This window comes from Nicotiana tabacum, chromosome 12, assembly GCF_000715075.1.
Source record: "Nicotiana tabacum cultivar K326 chromosome 12, ASM71507v2, whole genome shotgun sequence".
NCBI lineage: Eukaryota > Viridiplantae > Streptophyta > Magnoliopsida > Solanales > Solanaceae > Nicotiana > Nicotiana tabacum.
The window spans coordinates 107,779,648-107,796,618 of NC_134091.1; the positions used below are offsets into that span (position 1 = coordinate 107,779,648).

A 16,971-nucleotide genomic window follows, 5' to 3' on the forward strand; every position below is an offset into this window, starting at 1 on the left:
ATATTTATCAAAACTAACTTTTATCTCTTCTTAAGTGTATTACTTAATTAATATTCCATTAATTGGAACATGTCTATCTAGAAAAATGTAATAAATGACTTCTATTTTTCAAAGATATCAAATATTTGAAACACATTCAGTTTATTAGAATGACTAATATTTGGGATCTAAGAGAGTAATAATATTTCTGAAAAAAATACCATCCTAGAAAAAAACAATTGAACTGCCATTCCATTTGTATCTGGAACGGATCTCTTACAAAATGAAGCAATACAAAACTTGGATTCGAAGGTAACCGCAGCTGTACTTATTGTCCTGTTTCATTTAACATGACCACGTTATATTATACCAGAGTAAGGAATCGAAATTTCTTTCATTTTTATATACGGTTTTTTCTCTGCTCCAGATTTGAATTACAGAGAAGCCGCGCTTTAACGGCTACTTCATAATAAAATCCAAATTAACACCGACCACAAATCTTTTTCCAGCCTAGCTTTCCCCATTTTGAGATTCTTGCAACAAAAAAAAACACCTTTTTAAACCAATAAAATGCTCCACACAATACCCAAGAAACCCTACAATTAAAGTCCAAACCAAAACATTCCTCAAACTCAGAAAGTCACTTGTTATAGAGTGAACTTTCAGCTCTGCTCTTACATTTTCAGTTTCCAAAAAAAGGGTCAAAAATGCCCAAGAAAAGGTCGCCTATTTTCCAAAAACTTTCCAGTTTATTAAACATGTCAATTTTCATAGCAAAAATGAGGAAACCGATAATTCCAAGGCTAATTTCATTGAAAAGAGCAAGAAAAATGAAGAAATTTAGCCTACTCAAGCATTACAATTATGGGTATGTTCAAGAATACCAATTTTCTCCTTCAAACACACCTTTGCTTCAGTACCATAAGAAAAAGTCACTTAAAAAACAGAAAAGTTACAGAGATTTTTGCTCTGTTTTTTACATTTCGAAATGTTTGGGGTTGATAAATGGCCAAGGAGAAGAAAAAATGAGGTACCCAAAGTTGGAGTTGGAAGGGTTAGCTTCTATGGGAGATGCAGTAGTAGGTAGAGAATTTTCAGAAGGATCAGATTTTATTGAGGGAGATGATTTCATTGATGAGAGAGCTGAGAAGTTTATTGAAAGGTTTTATGAAGAAATGAGATTACAAAGGCAAGAATCTCTCTTGGAGCAGTTCAATGCATTGGTTGATAATTAATGAACCCTGTTATTCGGGACCGGATAAGAATTACTTTTGTCTCTCTCTCTCTCTCATGAATTTCCTAAACCTAAAACCATGTTCATTTTTTTTTTTTTTACCGTATTATATTCTTTGCTATTTGATTGCTTTATCTTCGCTGTTACTTGAACCGAACGTCTATCGGAAACCGTCTTTCTAATTCTATAAGGTGGGAGTAAGATTTGCTTACACACTATTTTCCCCGGAACCTATTTATGAGATCAAACTGAGTTTGTTGTTGTTGTTGATGAGGTGGATTTATATTGTAATGTGTTATTCTTTTGATTTATTCTTCTCCACATTGTTTCTTATGGCTGTGGAGATATATCGTTTCTTTTCTTTTTTTGTGCTGGTGCTTAACAGTTTGTTAGTTGGTTTGTTTTAAAATTTGTCAGTTGAAATTGGATAATTTCTTAGGAAAAATACACTACAGTCGTTCTCAATATATATATATATACATTTAAACTACCGAATGTAATCTTTACCCAATTTTACATCAGAATACGTTAAACATTGGGCGGGAATGTACCAAAAAAAGACATTATTTTTCAATAACTAGCTATTTTAGTCATGCTACCCAAAAAAGGCCCAAAAGAATTACCAATGATATACAACATTCAAAAAATATAAGCAAAAAAAGATTTTTCAATGGGTATTATTGTGATTCGTTAAAAACATATAGATAATGCAATATACAAAATTTGACCAAGTTTGAAAGTGAGTTAGACTAGTTTGGAGTTAAAATTCATTATCAGTGATAAACAACAATTAAAAAAAATTAGGCAAAAAAAGATTTTTTTCAATGGGTATGGTTGGAATTCGTTGAAAACATATAGATGAGTCAATATACAAAATTTGAGCAAGATTGGAGGAGATTTGGACTGGTTTGGTATCAAAACTCATAGTTAAAATTGAGTTTTTTTTAATGAATAAAATTTTTTGCGACACATGTATCAAACATCTACATGCACGTATCTCGCACACAGGTATCTATATTATATTAAAAGCACGAAGGTCCTTAGCGAAATGTCGTTCGCTTTTTTTACCTATTAAAAATAGATTTCATACTGGACAAAATCGTCATTTACTTATTTCTCTAATATTTAGAGTTATATATTTAATTATTTTCCTAATATTTAGGATTAAACATTTAATTATTTCCCTAATTTTTATAATTCTTCTAGGTTTAAACGTTTTGGAGTCTTTTTTGGATATAAAATTCTACAGAAATGTTGCCTTTGTGAATAATTTAGTACAAAAACAACTTCTATCAAGTAGTATCAACTAGAAGAAGAAAAAAAATACGATTGTTGAGTCCTCATCAAAGTCTAGCATATAAAGCTATTACATGAGAATTGGTTTTGTCCAACCAAATCATCATATGATCATTTAGTTCTTGATCAGGTTCGTAAATTTCGGATACAATTTTTTTGCAACTTTAGTTTTTCTTTATGAAGTAAAAGTTGATCTTTTTGTCTATGTTAAACTCTTGTGTGTCTTTCATATAGAAACTTTGTGTCTTCAAAGTATTGATACGTCAAGAGGCATTGATTATAAAATCTATTTGTTGGTTGATTCTCTATTTGTTATGGTCTATTAATTCATTAACGTCTATACGTTCTCCAGATTCTTTGAAACACTAGAGTGAAGATAGTATATGTATTTTTTTTTTTTTCTTCTATTTTTGTATTGATCATAGAATTTTCTAATTCTACTGTCATGTTTATTTTAGGTATAACCTGATAAAAGGTCATGTCAAAAGACACGCTCAATCATTAAATTTCTTTCTTTTCTGTACAGACTAAACTGATAAGAGGATAGTGATAGATTATATAACAATGCTTTAAATGTAGTGAGAAATCAACAATTACAAATATATTTAACCATATATTAAAGTAAGATAAATAAACTGTATCTAAAGATACTTCCATTACCTAATGAATCGAAATTACGAGAAAGAGAGATATTACATTACCTAATGAATTTTAAAATTACAAAGATGAAAAAGAGAGATATATTTCTATATAAATTTTGTAATGATTAATAGGATACTTATCAAGCACTAATTTATATCTATTTTATTATAAAATAAAATTACAATCTGAGTTGAATGTATTGACTAATGATTGAGAACTTCTCTTGTGGCGTTTCTTCTTTTATTAAGTGGTGTATAAAGGCTCAATATTCATCATTTTAAGGAACATGCACTTTTATTTTATAACTCAGGCAAAATATTTTAATATAATATTTATATATATTTTTTAATACCACTTGAGATAATATACACGCGCAACGCGCATATCATAGGACTAGTATATGGTTATATATGCGATACACATTTGATACATATGTAATAAGCAAATGATACACAATGTGAGACACATATGATCTTCGTCCATGTTCATCTTCTGTACTTCAAATTTGGCTCAAATTTCAATTCAAACCACCTAAAATCTCCACCAAATTGTACGATGTACCAAATCTATTCCAAGAACACCCACTCGAAATAAATTCCAATTTCGAAAACCCAAATTTTTGAATTCAAGCTTAAGTAAACTTCAATAGATGTCCACTACGTTTCAGTTTAATCCTTCGACCCAATCCAACAGACTAATATTTAATAGTGATTTCTATATCGAGTTAAGGTGCTTGATTCTCTAAATTTCAACTTAAAGGAATTAGAATATTGCAATATTGTTGAAGTCTCAAAAAGTTTGAACTATCTTTGTGTTTTAGAAAAATAAATGTGTTCACAAAATGACATTTGGGTTGTTTTTGGTAGATATTTTGTTTTGGGCTAGTTTTGGTTGAAATTATTTATGTAGTGACAGTTTGGATAGTTTTCCCTTAAACATTTGGAATTTATTTGGTTTACAGTCCAATTATGTAGAAATTATAATGCTTAAATTGTTTATTCAATGATATTATTGCAGAGATTATTATTTCATAAATAATAATGCATGAATTGTTATGCAATAAAACACAATACATGAATTATAATATACAAATTGTCTAATTTAAGGATATATTTATTTTTAGATACTCTATCTATGTATTGTTAATACACATTCTCATCTCATATTCTATTACATGGAAAATAATACATTTCTGTTATACCAATCAATAAGTGCATTTGATTTCTAGTATTAAACTCTGCATAACTTATGTTTAAACTTCAAATGAAAATAAAGCTAGAATTATATCAGTCAAATCAACTATTCTTCTTATTGAATCTTTTAGCTGTATATGTTGATGGTATTGTGCTTTCCACATGTAATAATGAGGCAGAAATTGTAGAAACTTAGTTCTTTAGTAGAAGGTAACTATGTGGATATTTTATATATTAGGAGCAAACGAGGTGCATTTTATGATTGCACAAGTAAGTGAACAAAATAGTTCTCAACACAATCTGAGGTTCATTTAGTGTTTTGAGGGTAAGTGCATGCCACAATCAATTGCTGAAGTAAATAAATTCAAGACAGATCTCCAGAAAGACAATGACAGATGAAATAGAACTTGCATACGTTTGAGAAAAGGTAAGTTTACAAGAACTGGGGAATCACAACATCCAATTCCATAACATTCAATTTTTTCTGTAAGAATAAGATATACCCACCACTGAAACATTACAATTTCACATGTGACAAAAAAGAAAAGAAAAATAGAATGTGTTCGTTGGCGGAAATTACAATACCTCTGAATTCTATAATCTGTATGGATTGACAACTGAAGATAAGCCTAGTTGAGATTATGGTACAGCACAAGAATAATGCATACAAACACAAATAGAACCTATATTTCAAACCTCACATGCCTCAGAGAGATAAAGCACTTGGCGAAGCACAAGACCAACCAATAAATAGAGCAAAGAATATATGAAGAGACTTCTTCCAGTAGCACAATACATGCACTTGTGGCCTTGACAGCAATTCTATAACTCGAAACTCTGCAGGAAGTACGTAGAGAACATAAATAACCATCCAACATTTCAGTTCTTTTTATCAGATCCTTTGAGGTTAAGGGTGAACCATCTTTTCTTTGATGATTTGTCCTTGGAATCTGAACTGCCATCTTCTCCTGGACTATCCGCTTTATAATCTTCATCAAGGACCTTACTGCTACTTCCGTTACTGAAATGCCCACTCCCACTGCCATTTAAATTAGCAATGGACCTTGCAACTGTGAACGAAGAGTGGATGCTGTCTCTTTGTTTCAGCATCTCATCGACCTTTACAAATAGTAGTACTTAATCAGTATGCAGGAACTATCAGATAATACAAGGAAAAAGTGAAGTAGCATCTAAACAAACAAGAGATGCATTAATTATAGCAAAATCTGAGAAAATCTATTGCTGTAACACTTCCCACGCCACTAAATGAAAGCCAAGCGACTTGTGTTGCAAAGAATTTGGACATACCATCTCAATACGAGGACATTTGCGTAATATAATAATCGGAGAAGGGTCATTTACCCCTGTACTATTGAAAATAAATCATATCTACCCTACGTTTAACTTCCTGAATATTTAAGGGCCTACCGTTATACTTATTTTTGTATTTGCCCCCCATCCGTTAAGTGACCAGTCCCAACTTTAAAAAAGACATGTGGAGTGTCTAGAATCGATTTTGCAGGACCCGGTTCATTTTATAAAAACCCAACCTCAAATAAAACATAACCCGACCGACCGATTCCCCTTAATGCTGTACCTTTTATTTTCTCCTTCCATTTTGACAATTTAGAGAAATTAGTTGGTGACATATCTTTCCTCTCATACTCTACTCCAAATTCCAAACCACCAACCCACATCATACCAAGGTCGATATAACTCTAAGCTTTATCACATCCAACACCAATGGACTGCGAGTATCAATGATGGAAGGAGGTAAGCAAAGAACCCTCAACATTGTCCAAAGGCAAAATAGCCTAAATGGCACTTATACTTGTGCCACTTTGTCATGCCGGTTCCCAAACTTAACAATTTGCCAATTGAACACTTACACTCCTTCAAACCGTGTATAACAAACGCTTATGACAGGAGGCCGATCCTATGTGTCATATTTGGCTTTAGTGCGTGATTCACACGCCTATAAGGAGTGTGAGGGCAGTTGAAAAAGCCCTAACGGTAATAATGTGGCCTATTTAACAGCCATCTTCTTCTTTCTACCTTAGTCTCCATTGTTGAACATTATTAAAGCTGATTTCTATCCAAATCCGATGCCTTCTTCTTTCTCGTGTTATCTTCAACAGTGAAAAATAGAATTTCTTTGCTGGGATTCTTCATTGCCCATCAATTTCTGTCATCTTCCTTTTCTTTTGAAGGTCGATTTTTTTCTTCTCCGGCAAGAAATAAGCTGCTGCAGCGTCTTCTCCTTCAGCAATGAAGAAGGAACCTTTATGTTATTATGGAGTTGCTGCAGATCTTAAAATTTCACGAACAAACCCATTTCACAGATTCATTAAAAGTTGAAAACTTGAAGCTTTAAATTGCATAAAAACCCATTTCACAGATTCATTAAAAGTTGAAAACTTGAAGCTTTAAATTGCATAAAAACCTAGAATTTTGACAATAATACAACAAACCCATCTCAGAGAATCATCAAATTAGTCTGCTTATATGATAAATATGCAGATTTATTAATTACCATAACCAAGTTGGACCGAATTAGTCGAGGCTTTCTTCTTTTTCCTCTTCTTTGAGGTCTGCTTCAATGATCCAGAACATGGAAACCAACCCATTTCTCCCTCTTTAAAGATGAAGAACAAATGAAGAAACTTACCCCACAAACTTCGATAACAACTGCGATGATGGAAATCCCGGCAACGATGACGGAGAAGAGAGGAGAGACAGAAGTGGTTCGATACTTTCTAAGCCCTAAACTAAGTGGGTAAGTGTAAAATAAGGGGAAAATTTGGGTATGGGGGGTTAATAATCATTTCCCGTTTTATTTTCCTATGTGGCGATAATAAATGACCTGGACCCTACGTGGATTAATTTTCTTGACGTGGCGTCCTACGTGTAGGAGATTGTATTACACGCACTGGCAACCTCATGTCATAAGCGTTTATTATACACGGTTTGAAGGAGTGTAAGTATTCAATTGGCAAATTGTTAAGTTTGGGGACCGGCATGACAAAGTGGCACAAGTATAGGCGCCATTTAGGCCATTCTGCATTGTCCAAATTTTAATTTAAGTTTGGTCCAAAGCCAGCCCCAACTGAAAAAGCAGTTCAGATAACTGAAGAAACTGTGTTGGGGATGCGGGAGAGGGGATTTGATGCTTGTATTTCCAGTTTGCTTCATTCACAACATCAGTAACCAATATCAAAGCTAGTTAAAAAAGATGTCAAAGCTAGTTTGAGCTGGTGGTACAAATTTACTTGTTACTTTCAAGCCAGTTAAGAATGCCTTCGCTGACTCAGAAAGCTGCTCTTTCTTTTTGTTTCAGAGTTCCTTCTAGCATGCTAAAATAGTCTGAATATGCGTTTATAGAAATTATCCAATCTCTAAATAGAAGAAAATCTATATCTTGTGTTTAGTTCCTCATTATTATTGGCCTTTATCTCTTCTGACTTCTTCAGATTTTCCAAAAGAAGTCGAATAGGAAATTATTTCAATGGCTGTGTCTAATTCGACAAAAATATCACGAAAATAGGAAGGATAACGTAAAATCCCAAAAAAAATTCTAGGCTTTTTCACTTGTTCCTTTGACTAAGTGGGTAAATTGGTTTCGAAGGGTCGGGCTATGTCTTATTTAGGGTTGGGTTTGTATAAAATGAACTTGATCCTTTAAAATTGATCCTAGGCACTCCATGTCCCTTTTTTAAAGTTAGGACTGGTCACTTAATGGATGAGGGGCAAATATAAACATAAGCATAACGGTAGGCCTTTAAAAATTCAAAAAGTGAAACGGAGGGTAGATATGACTAATTTTCAATAGATCAGGGATAAATATGACCCCTTTCCATATAATAACTAAACCGAGAGACTTTTCAAAAGAAAAACTTACAGACTGCTTCTCTTGGCTGTATCTGTTGGTCACTTCCTGGAAATGTGCCAGTGCCTGTGAACATTAACATGGAAAGTAGTGCAATCAGGATATACGAAAGAATCAATGACCCATGATAAATATTTGTCTAGAAGTAGATTGACAACCTTTCTATATTCTACTTCAAACTGCCGAAGCTCATTTCTTTTCCTCAAAATCTGAGCCTCAATATCCTTGAGCTTAAGAGTAGTATCCTCATATGACTTGGCACAGAGAGCCTCAATTGTATAAGTAGCAGGCTTGAAGAAATTATCTCCTGCAGAGAGATCAGATCAAAATTCAGCCTTAAGGATTTAAGCATCGGAGAATCAATTGGAATTTGATAGTGTTTCTCACAGCAGAAAAAACAATGTATTCAACAAAATAAGTAGCTCCAACCATAAACAGCGAATATGTGAGTGCCAGCTTTAAGTTCTGAGACCTCACAAGGTTGAAGTCCCTCCAGCTTCTTAAAGAAAGCAGCTTCAGGGTCCTTAGCCATCGCTAACTACAATATTTCAGATTTTTTATTAGCTCTGCGACAACACTGCATAATGAATTTGACCAACAGGGTGATATTCACATACCGCATTTACAGTTGAATCCATTCTATACACCTGAAAGTGCAAGAAATACATTCCTGCTGACGTCACCTTACCCGTTTTCTCACTATCTTCCTGCATACCGTGACAATTCATCAGATTTGATCAGTCAATTGCTTAGTTAGAATACACAAGACATGCACAACATGTCCATCTAAAGTACAGTAGACTAGCTCACAAATCACAGAAGTTTGAGGCACGCTTAGACCATAAAATTGAGAAGAATTACTCCAAAGATAACTGTGAAAAACGCAACCCCGATGTGCAGGCAAATTGGAGGTAATTACTGAGCATGTTGAGCTTATATATCTAAAGATAAAGGATTACAGGTCCAGTATCTGCTCTGTATAAGTGAGTTTTACTTAATGTATATAGCAGCCTCACAGCTTATACAGATTGTAGACCATGAAGAGATTCAAAATCAGAAAATTTAAAAAATTATACCTTAGAATGAGGTCTAGTTTTCCAAAGCAGTCAATTGATACCGTCAATTATACACTTCAGTTTACTGAGATCTTAAGAGGATACAGCCTCGTCTATTACAGCTAGCCCCTGACTGTAACTTCCTATGGCCGCATACAAGTCATGAGCCATATGCCTTGAAGCTTAGCTAACGGAAAATTATCAAGTGAAATTCAACCCAATCACCACTTGTAGGAAAATAAAGATACTAAGATGACATCAGGGACACAGTGTGAAAATAGTAACTATTTCCATTTCTATGACACAGTAAAAGCTTTTACAATCAACAAGCAAAAATATTTTTCTGAGAATTAGAATTGACTAACAAATTTTCTACTTCTGAAAAATTTCATAAGCAACATTTTTTGTTAGCATTAGCAAAAGATATGAAAGGTGCATCACAACATGTTAGTTAAAACATTTGATTTGATCAGTAAATGCGGAGATACATTTAAGCATTACGGTTATGTTGATCAAAGAAAGGAGTCTGGAGTTCATATTAAATATATAAATGTCATAAAGGGCATGTATAAAGGAGCAAACCAACAGAGTGAGATCAGTAGTAGGAGATATACAGGAGGATCTGATAACCGTGAATTTACACCAGGGATCAGCATTGAGCCTATACTTGTTTACCCTAGTTATGAATGAGCTAACAAACACAATACAAGATGAAGTCCCATGGTGTATGCTATTTGCTGACGACATTGTGCTAATTGACCAAAACCATCAATGGTTAAAGTTAAAGTAAGAGTTTTAAGATAACTAGAAGTAAAACTGAATATATGAACTGCAAGTGTAGTCAGCATAAGAAGAGTGAAGTTGAGGTGACGCAACGGGATTGTGGTGCCTAAATGCAAAAATTCAGATATTTAGGATCGTTGTTCCAAGAGAATGAATGATAGAGGAAGATGTCACACATTAGCAGCCTGATGAATCTGTAACTACCTACTTCAAATCACTAAGAACTCAGCATCAACGAAAAGTATCTTGAGCTCACAATGGAAACTGATAACTGTAAAATGCAGTACCTGCAAAGCCAGGCCATAACCACCATTTGCATCTTGTTCAAAATAGAGCAGCTGAAATTTCATAAAATTCATTTTTTAATAACTCAACCCATGGCAAGTAGAAAACACAAAAAAACATGAAGATATACACACTGCTTACAAAGTACATGCAAGAATAGCTACCATTAAAATTCTACAGATCTGGAGTGTACCTTAAATTTGCTTTGAGCTGCTGAAGTAACTCTAACTACAAGCCCTGCCTCCGCTTGTTCACTGCTAATCGTTACACCAAAAAAATGGGCACTTTGCTTTTCAACCTGCAGCAAAACCAAGCTAAAAACCTCGATACAGCTGAAATATTGTCCTGCTAATTGAAAAAGAAAATCAAATGCTACCTTTCCGCTAAGTGATGTCCCAATTGGAAGAGGGCGAATTGTGACAGTTCCATTCAAAGCTTCTTCAAGAACATTAGCAGAGACAGTCGTTTTGATGGGAACACCCAACTTGCTATCAGATAGATAAGGAATTCAAAAACCAAGCAAAAATCTACTAGAATGCAAAGTTTGGTGTGATGATTACCTAAACAATGCTGCAAACATTGTGTTGACAGTTCCAAGATTGGACAAATCGATTTCCATATCCGTTCCTTCAGCATCAAGAGCCTTAAAATTTTCAAGATCAAATGTCAAGAGAGTAGGCAAGTGGCACATGCGTGTGAGCATTTATATAGGAACTATAATCAAATAAAAGGTTGCCACGTGTATAAGTCAATTGGGAGTCTGTCTACTAAATAAATAATGCACATCATACCTGACTAAAAAAATAACTAGCACAATTTGGATAGATTGCAAAAAGCATAAGAAAGAAACTATACACATACTACTAGAGAGAGAGAGAGAGAGAGAGAGAGAGAGAGAGAGAGAGAGAGAGAGAGAGAGAGGCAACCACCTTTCAAAATCCATGCATACACACAAAAGAAATTGCAGAAAGAACACCCGCAAAAAAATCCCAGCTACTGCTTAGTTTGAGTCTCTCTGTGACCTTGTAGAATTCTTCCTATAAGTTCTCCTATAGCTGACATATTATCCCCCCCTCTCCCCCCTCCCCCCAACCAAAAAAGGGAAGAGCATATCTTCTGCTCCACAAGTCAAGAGCTCAAACATTAGCTACACATTTTTTCTTGATACAATAACTATACACCAATCCAAATGTAGTTGGGGTTGACTATATGAACCCTTTACATCCATTCCGTTCTGTTTAGAACTATTTCATTCCAATACTCAATTATTTGTCTTCTCAAACTGAGAGTTGTTTAAAACTAAAAGCTCCTTTGAATCTCAAACTTATCTTTACACTGGCATGCAAATCTCAAACAAAATTAAAAACTTCTGACAAACAGCAGAACTAATGTAAATGTCCAACAATGACTAAGCCTTAATTCAACTAGTGGATATTTTCTTCATAAGCATCTTTTGCTTCAATTGTATTTTGTTCTTAGCTACTTCTCATGGATCCCATGAGATTATAGGTTATTTGAGACAATTTGTGTGCATGTGATCTTAGGTCTATCTCGTCCTTTCTAATACATTCAATCATCATAGTGTCTCATCTACAAACCCATAGATTTAGCGATCTACGACATTCAAATATCTCAAAGCTGATCTGGTCCAAAAATAAAGTTCTGACAAATTAAAATATTATATAACCACAAACTTTTAAAAGCTGGTAGCTTTATGAGCCCAGCCAGACCAAGATTCAAGATGGTACCAAACAAAGCCTGACTAAAATTTGCTATTGTCTTCGCCAAGTCCGACCGGACTCTTCTGTTTTTCTTATTTCTTCAGGGACATTAAGGAACTGTCGAGTTTCTAACCTTACCAATAGTGATCACAGTAACTCAAAACATACAAAAATTGACGTTTACTTCAAAAGTCATAACTCTAGTGATAAACCAACTTGCAAGAAAATTATGTACTTGACAGCGGACGGGGGACAAAATACCTCAAAACCTGCCATATCATATTGCCTCCTTTTTTCTGGATCAGATAGAACACTGTATGAGTATGCTACCTCCTTGAATAATTCTGAAGCTTCAGGATTGTTAGCATTCTTGTCCGGATGATACCTGCCAATATAGGTTGTACATGGCTAATGTATAAGAGACTTTTTATGTCCCTAAAATAGTTAATGTATAAGAGACTATTAGATCAAGAAATTTCTGTCTTCATTAAAATGCTTATCATTTTTTTTTAAAAATCGAACAAAAGCTTAGCTAATGCATAGAGGCGATAAATCAATAAACTTCCAACACCTACACCACTAAAACCATTTTTTCCTCTATACCCAACCTAGCATCCCATCACAATTAATTTTTCCATGTAAGAAATTCTAAGTTACAATAAAATAACTTCAATAAACTATTATACAAGTAAGTAGCAATCGTCTATCTCTTACCCAATTACCAAAACACGTCAACCGTCAAACTACTAACTTCAATTCTTGGAATGCTAAATTCAACAAAATTTCATGCTACAACTACATTTTAGTCTCAACATAAACCACATTTAAATACATATATGCAAAATTCAAACAACAATAACTCAATAAAGAATCAACTACACCTCAACACCACATTTAAGTGCATACATGCAAAACTGTGATAATGATAGTATAACTTCAATTCATCAACTAAACCTCCATCAAAAACTAATCAGGGTTACATATATGAATCCTCTAGATACTTTTTTCCTTCTATTCAAATCCATTTCATTCCAATACTAAATAATTTGTCCAGCTGCTCTATTCGAACCCATTCATTCCAACACCAAATACTTTATACTTCGACAGACCGATCCAATTGTTATTGGACCCATGTCATTTCAATACGAAATAATTTGACGAACAACAATAAACGTACAAAACGAAATTCTTTACAATAGGGCGCTACGTTTGACTTACTTGAGAGCAAGTTTTCTGTAAGCACTTTTAATCTCCTGATCAGATGAATCCCTTGTCACAGACAATACCTCATATGGGTCTCGCCTTATCGCCGGAGCCGATGACCCCTCCATTTTTGAACCAGACATTACTCCCTTCTAATCTCTATTTCTTCCTCTTAAGAAAAACCCAAATCACTATCTGATTTCAATTGTGTATCATTCAAATAGCTTTCTTGTCTGCAAATACACAGGCAGAGAAAACTTATACACACAAAACCATAAAAATCTTTCTTTTTTTTGGGAAGTCGCAAAACTATCAAAATTTGAGAGGCAATTGAGGGGAATTATGAAGATTTTTCCCGGAATTCAAAGAATTGAATCGTCTTTTCATTTCCTTGGGATTAATGCTATGTGTTCAATAAAAATTGAAAAAAATAATGGGAATAGCTATAAGAGATCTAACAGAAGGATTTTAACTTGATAAATAATATTGGAAAAGAGGGCTTTTGGGAAATTTACAGGATGCAAAAGATGTGTGTGCCTGTGTGTGAGAGGGAGAGAGAGAGAGAGAGAGAGAGAGAGAGAGAGAAAAGACGGAGTTCTGATTTGAATTGGAAAAAGGATTTCTCTGAAAAGGAAATTGAATGCAAGGCAAAATTGGTCCAAACTAATTGTATTTACTATTCGTAAAAATATATAATATTTTATATATATTTTATATATACATATACATATATATATATATATATATATATATATATATATCGATTATTACTTAAATATATATTTTTCTATTTTTTTAACGCATGATTTTATTCCAATACAATATAATAGATCTAATTTATCACTTAGGGGTGGTTTGAGTGAGAGATAAATTATGTGGGGATTAATAATACAAAAAATTTAATGTGTAAGAATTAAATAATAAAAGTATACTGTAAATATTAGTAATACATGGATAATCATTATATTGGTATTATTTCTTGCATAATCTATGGTTTAAAGTATGTGTTTTGTTTATTTAAAAAATTATTTAATACATGAGGGTTATTTTCGTTATTATAATTATTTTAATTCATGTATTACTAATTTATGTATTCTTATTCCATTTTTTATATATATCTATCTATATCTATATCTATATCTATATCTATATCTATATTTATATTTATCTATATTATTATAAAAGCACGAATGTTCTATACTAATTATCAAAAGATAAAAATATTCCTGAAATATTGATCGATTTTTATACTCTTAATTATATCTACAAGAAATCGTATGAAAAGGACAAAACTAGAAATACAACGAGGTAGGATGAGTTCTTGAATTAGAATCCATTGCAAATTAGGATCTCTCTTTAGCGGCGGTGATTTATTACAACAAATTTGGTGGATTTGAAAGTTCTATTATATGCAAAATTTTAATTGATTTTTGAAAAGATTTGACTTCCGTTTTCTATATATGGTATATTTATTTTTCATGCAGAATCTCAAACTAATATATATTTATTTTGTAAACTTCCTACCTAATTCAATAAGAAAAGATTAGTAATCAAAATTTAGCTGATTATAAAATTCGAAAAAAAAAATTAAATGACTATTTTATCCAATGCGAAATTTATTTTTAAAAAGTAAAAAAGAATAATCGATATTATATTTTATTAATGGCCTTCCTGTTTTTAATATAATATAGATATAAATATAGACATAGATACAACAACAACAATATACCCAGTATTATCCCACACCGTGATGTATGGGGAGAGTAGAATGTACCAGACCTTATCCCTACCTTATAGATATATATAGTTAAAACGAAAAAGAAAAAGAAAGAGAAAAGAAACCATAACAAAAAAGATGTCATTCTCCAATTATATATTTTATCTCTATATCATAAGAAGATGTTGTTCGATAATATTAAATAACTTGCTTCTAATATAACGAGGAAAAACAAAGGAATACAGATTTAAAAATATGTATTCTTTAAATTTGGTCCACATTCAAAAATAAATAAATTAGAATTTCATCTTCATCTTTGGACACACGAGAAATAAGCTTATGATCTACGGAGATCTGACAAAAACTATTGTTCAATGAGGTTATTGCTCTCATTCAAAGAACGAATGATATTATTTTCCAATTATATATATATATATATATATATATATATATATATATATATATATATATATATATATATATATATATATATATATATATATATATATATAACAAAAAATTCCAATTCAATGAGGTTTTGTACTAAGTCAATTGCGTTACAATTGTTTTTTTCCATGTAGTATAATTAAATTAAAATTTACGTGCAATGCAAGTACGTAGGAACTAATCTATCTATATCTATTTATCTATATCTATATTATTATTATTATAAAAATACGAATATTTTACGTTAAATGTTGAACGACAAAAATACCCTCAAAATATTGACGAACTTTTATACCCTTAGAGCATTAAATTATTTGTTATAAAGATAATCCCATGTTGGATAAAATAGTAATATGTTGACTTTGCCTAACAGTAGACGTTGAATTTAACTAAAATTTTAGCTAACATGAACTTATATGGACTTCGAATACTAATCTACTTTGACATTCTATTCATAAACCTATAATTACACAAATTAGATTCTTTCTCAAAGAGCACTAACTTGTCGTTCCAGAGGGTTATGAGTTTTGAACTTTGGCACTAAATTTCTGCATGGCTGTGTATGGTCTGCGTAAACATAGTAAGTGATTTCTTGCAATTGGTATATGAAAACAAGGTTTATTATTGACATGTTGTCATTCTAGCTTTAATATTCTATATTTGGTTGTTACGAAGTTTGCTAACCTTGATTTATACAGTTTGTTTAAAACATAAATTGGATAATTAATATACGATAGAATTGGCTTTATTATTGCAGGTTCCGGTTAGTCTCATGGTTGAGTTGAATGTGATAAGTGAAAAAACTGTAATATGATAGTTATTATAATCACATGAATATTAGAAAGCTAAATGTTGAACGATCAAAATGTTCTCAAAATATTATCTCATTTTACCAATAAAAATATGTCGTTCTTTTTTTAACGAACTAAAAAAATATGCAATATAAAATGGAGCGGAGCAAGTATATTATTCTAAAAATATGAATATGAAAAAGAAATTTAGATACGATCCAATTTTCATATATATGTAACTCAATATTAGATACTCAAAATCTAGAAATAAGTCCACTTTAACACAAGTATCCAATTTAAAATATTTATAGTATTTAACTCAAATCGAACGGTAGATAGTCATTAAATAATATTTAATACTTATATAATTAAATAAGAAAGCATATAAAAGATTATAGAAATATACTTAATATAGGAGTCCAAAAATAAAGACACTCTCATTTTAGTCATAATAATAAAATTAATGAACATAATCCAAAGTAATCAAATTAACAATAAAATTTTGACTATTAGGCACAGCTAAATATGAAATAGAGTATCCACTTTTACATGTGTTTACCCTTAAAAATATGCGCACTAAAAATTTTCATGTATCTTTTTAATTATGTAACTAACCTTGAGAAGGTGAATAATATTATTTGAGATTATTGTTTATTATTTTCAATACGCATTTCTCGTGCAACGCACGAATATAGAGATTAATATTATTATAAAAATATGAATATAATGTTGATTGATC

General features: G+C 32.1%; 2 protein-coding genes across 3 annotated transcripts; one reads left to right on the plus strand and one right to left on the minus strand.

Moving 5' to 3' along the window:
- Window positions 1-354: 354 nt before the first annotated feature.
- On the plus strand, window positions 355-1,483 carry LOC107790619 (uncharacterized). The gene has a single exon (XM_016612572.2). It carries the CDS (start codon window positions 687-689, stop codon window positions 1,212-1,214), a length of 528 nt encoding a protein of 175 aa, XP_016468058.1. The 5' UTR covers window positions 355-686; the 3' UTR covers window positions 1,215-1,483.
- Window positions 1,484-4,791: 3,308 nt separating this feature from the next.
- Window positions 4,792-13,918, minus strand: LOC107790620 (chaperone protein dnaJ 15). Of its 2 annotated transcripts, XR_001649069.2 has the most exons (12): window positions 13,293-13,918; window positions 12,336-12,459; window positions 10,914-10,996; window positions 10,730-10,841; window positions 10,547-10,651; window positions 10,356-10,406; window positions 8,848-8,937; window positions 8,660-8,768; window positions 8,389-8,537; window positions 8,243-8,296; window positions 6,400-6,604; window positions 5,326-5,463 (listed from the first exon to the last, which is right to left on the minus strand). XR_001649069.2 is itself a non-coding variant. In XM_016612573.2 (11 exons), exons 1-11 carry the CDS (start codon window positions 13,418-13,420, stop codon window positions 5,224-5,226), a joined length of 1,245 nt encoding a protein of 414 aa, XP_016468059.1. In that variant the 5' UTR covers window positions 13,421-13,918; the 3' UTR covers window positions 4,792-5,223. The 2 variants fall into 2 exon arrangements, 1 of the variants encoding a protein (XP_016468059.1); XM_016612573.2 differs by lacking the exon at window positions 6,400-6,604 and having other exon boundaries at window positions 4,792-5,463.
- Between the last annotated feature and the right edge of the window lie 3,053 nt (window positions 13,919-16,971).